Here is a 1596-nt window from a genome sequence, read left to right on the forward strand (position 1 = left end):
AGACCTAGACAATCGAGCTACGCTACATCACCGCCAACAAATCAATAAATATTTTGGGGAAAGCAACACACAAAGCAATGTTGTGAAAATAAGGATATGATTAGGATCCTTTAGGATTATTAGCGGAATATAAGAATCCGTTTCTTAATTTTTAATTAAAAAGCTAAGAACCAGTTCTTACCTTATTTAGTTAAAAGTTAAGAGATGAGTTCTTATATTCCGTTAAGAACCGCGCCCTAAGAACCCCCATTAAACATGCTCTTAGGATGCGTAATACGTGCCACATCGCGTGCGAAAGAAAACAAGGAGCCTGGATTGTACTTTTCCTATGCAAAATATTCGACCATGAATATTTTTCTTGTTTATCACATGAATAAATTTTTTTTATATCCTTACTTTATATATATATAATAAATAATTATTTAAATAAATAAAAAAATTAAATAAAATTTTGGGCATTATCTGACAAGAACTATGAGTACTCTTGGATGTTCAGAAAAATTCTCTCCCTCCGCCACAAAGCTTTATCTTTTATCAGAATTGAGGTCAGAAGTAGAGATTCAACATTTTTCTGGTGGGATCCTTGGACACCATTTGGTATCTTAAGAGAGTTTTTAGGGTCTGAAACCTCTCTCGGTATCCCCTCAAGCGCGACTCTAGCGGATCTTAGCTCTGGTAATGGATGGACGTTTCCAAATACAGAGAATCAGGTCCTGCTTCTATCCTACATCACAACTCTGCACTTGACTACAGGCTCAGACCAGGCGGTTTGGTCAGTGAACGGACCGAAGTGTAAAAATTTCTGCACCAAGCACGTATTCAACGCTATCAGAAGGTCAATGCCTCAAAAGCATCGTTTCCTTTGGTGTGGCATAAGGCTTCAGTTCCTAGGCATTCAACCACTACTTGGTTATTTATTCTAAATAGAAATCCAACCTTTGATCGCCTTGTCTCTATGGAATGTTGATCTGGACCCTATTTGTTTGTTACGTGGAGAAGGAGATGAATCGTGCAATCATCTATTTTTTGAATGCTCTTTCTATGCAGTGGTGTGGCGATCAATGCCTCGGAGGTTTCACTTGCCTTCAGTGCCCCTGGTGTGGGCTGATTTCTTGCTATGGCTCCCTAATGCCCACTCGGATTCTATGGTTAAATTGGCAATTCTTCAAGTGTGGCAGGCCGCTATCTATGAGCTCTGGAAGGAGAGGAATAGATAGTTACATGACAGTTTGACTTTGCCGCATGTTCATATAATGAGATACATATCTGCAACTCTTAGGGATAAATGCTCAGCGTTATTGTCCCTTGGCCATCCCTTAGGCCCTCGCCTTGCTCAGTTCTGCTTCGATCCTCCATAATCACCGGCCTTCATCTGCTCTTCTTATCTTAATCTATCAGTGATGTATCTGATCCTCCTCTCTTCTTCTTATATTATGTAATTTGGTGCTTGCTTGCCTTATGTATCTGCTACTTTCTTTTTTAATGAAAATCCCTTAACAAAAAAAAAACTTGTTTCAGTTTTTCAATTATACGTTTTCGAATTTGAATTCTTTTTATAACTTTTTTTCGAATATTTTTTTTTTCCTTTTCAAATTT

General features: G+C 38.0%; 1 protein-coding gene across 1 annotated transcript in view; it reads left to right on the forward strand.

The window, feature by feature from the left end:
• LOC106314926 (uncharacterized acetyltransferase At3g50280-like) overlaps positions 1 to 1108 on the forward strand; it is a 3200-nt gene extending 2092 nt beyond the window's left edge. Inside the window, exons 2-3 of the mRNA XM_013752723.1 lie at positions 497 to 772; positions 1048 to 1108. Of these exons, the coding sequence (XP_013608177.1) occupies positions 497 to 772; positions 1048 to 1108 (337 nt within the window). The remainder of the gene's footprint in view (positions 1 to 496; positions 773 to 1047) is intronic.
• Positions 1109 to 1596: the final 488 nt, after the last annotated feature.

This window comes from Brassica oleracea, chromosome C9 (genome assembly GCF_000695525.1).
Source record: "Brassica oleracea var. oleracea cultivar TO1000 chromosome C9, BOL, whole genome shotgun sequence".
In the NCBI taxonomy this organism is placed as follows: Eukaryota; Viridiplantae; Streptophyta; class Magnoliopsida; order Brassicales; family Brassicaceae; genus Brassica; species Brassica oleracea.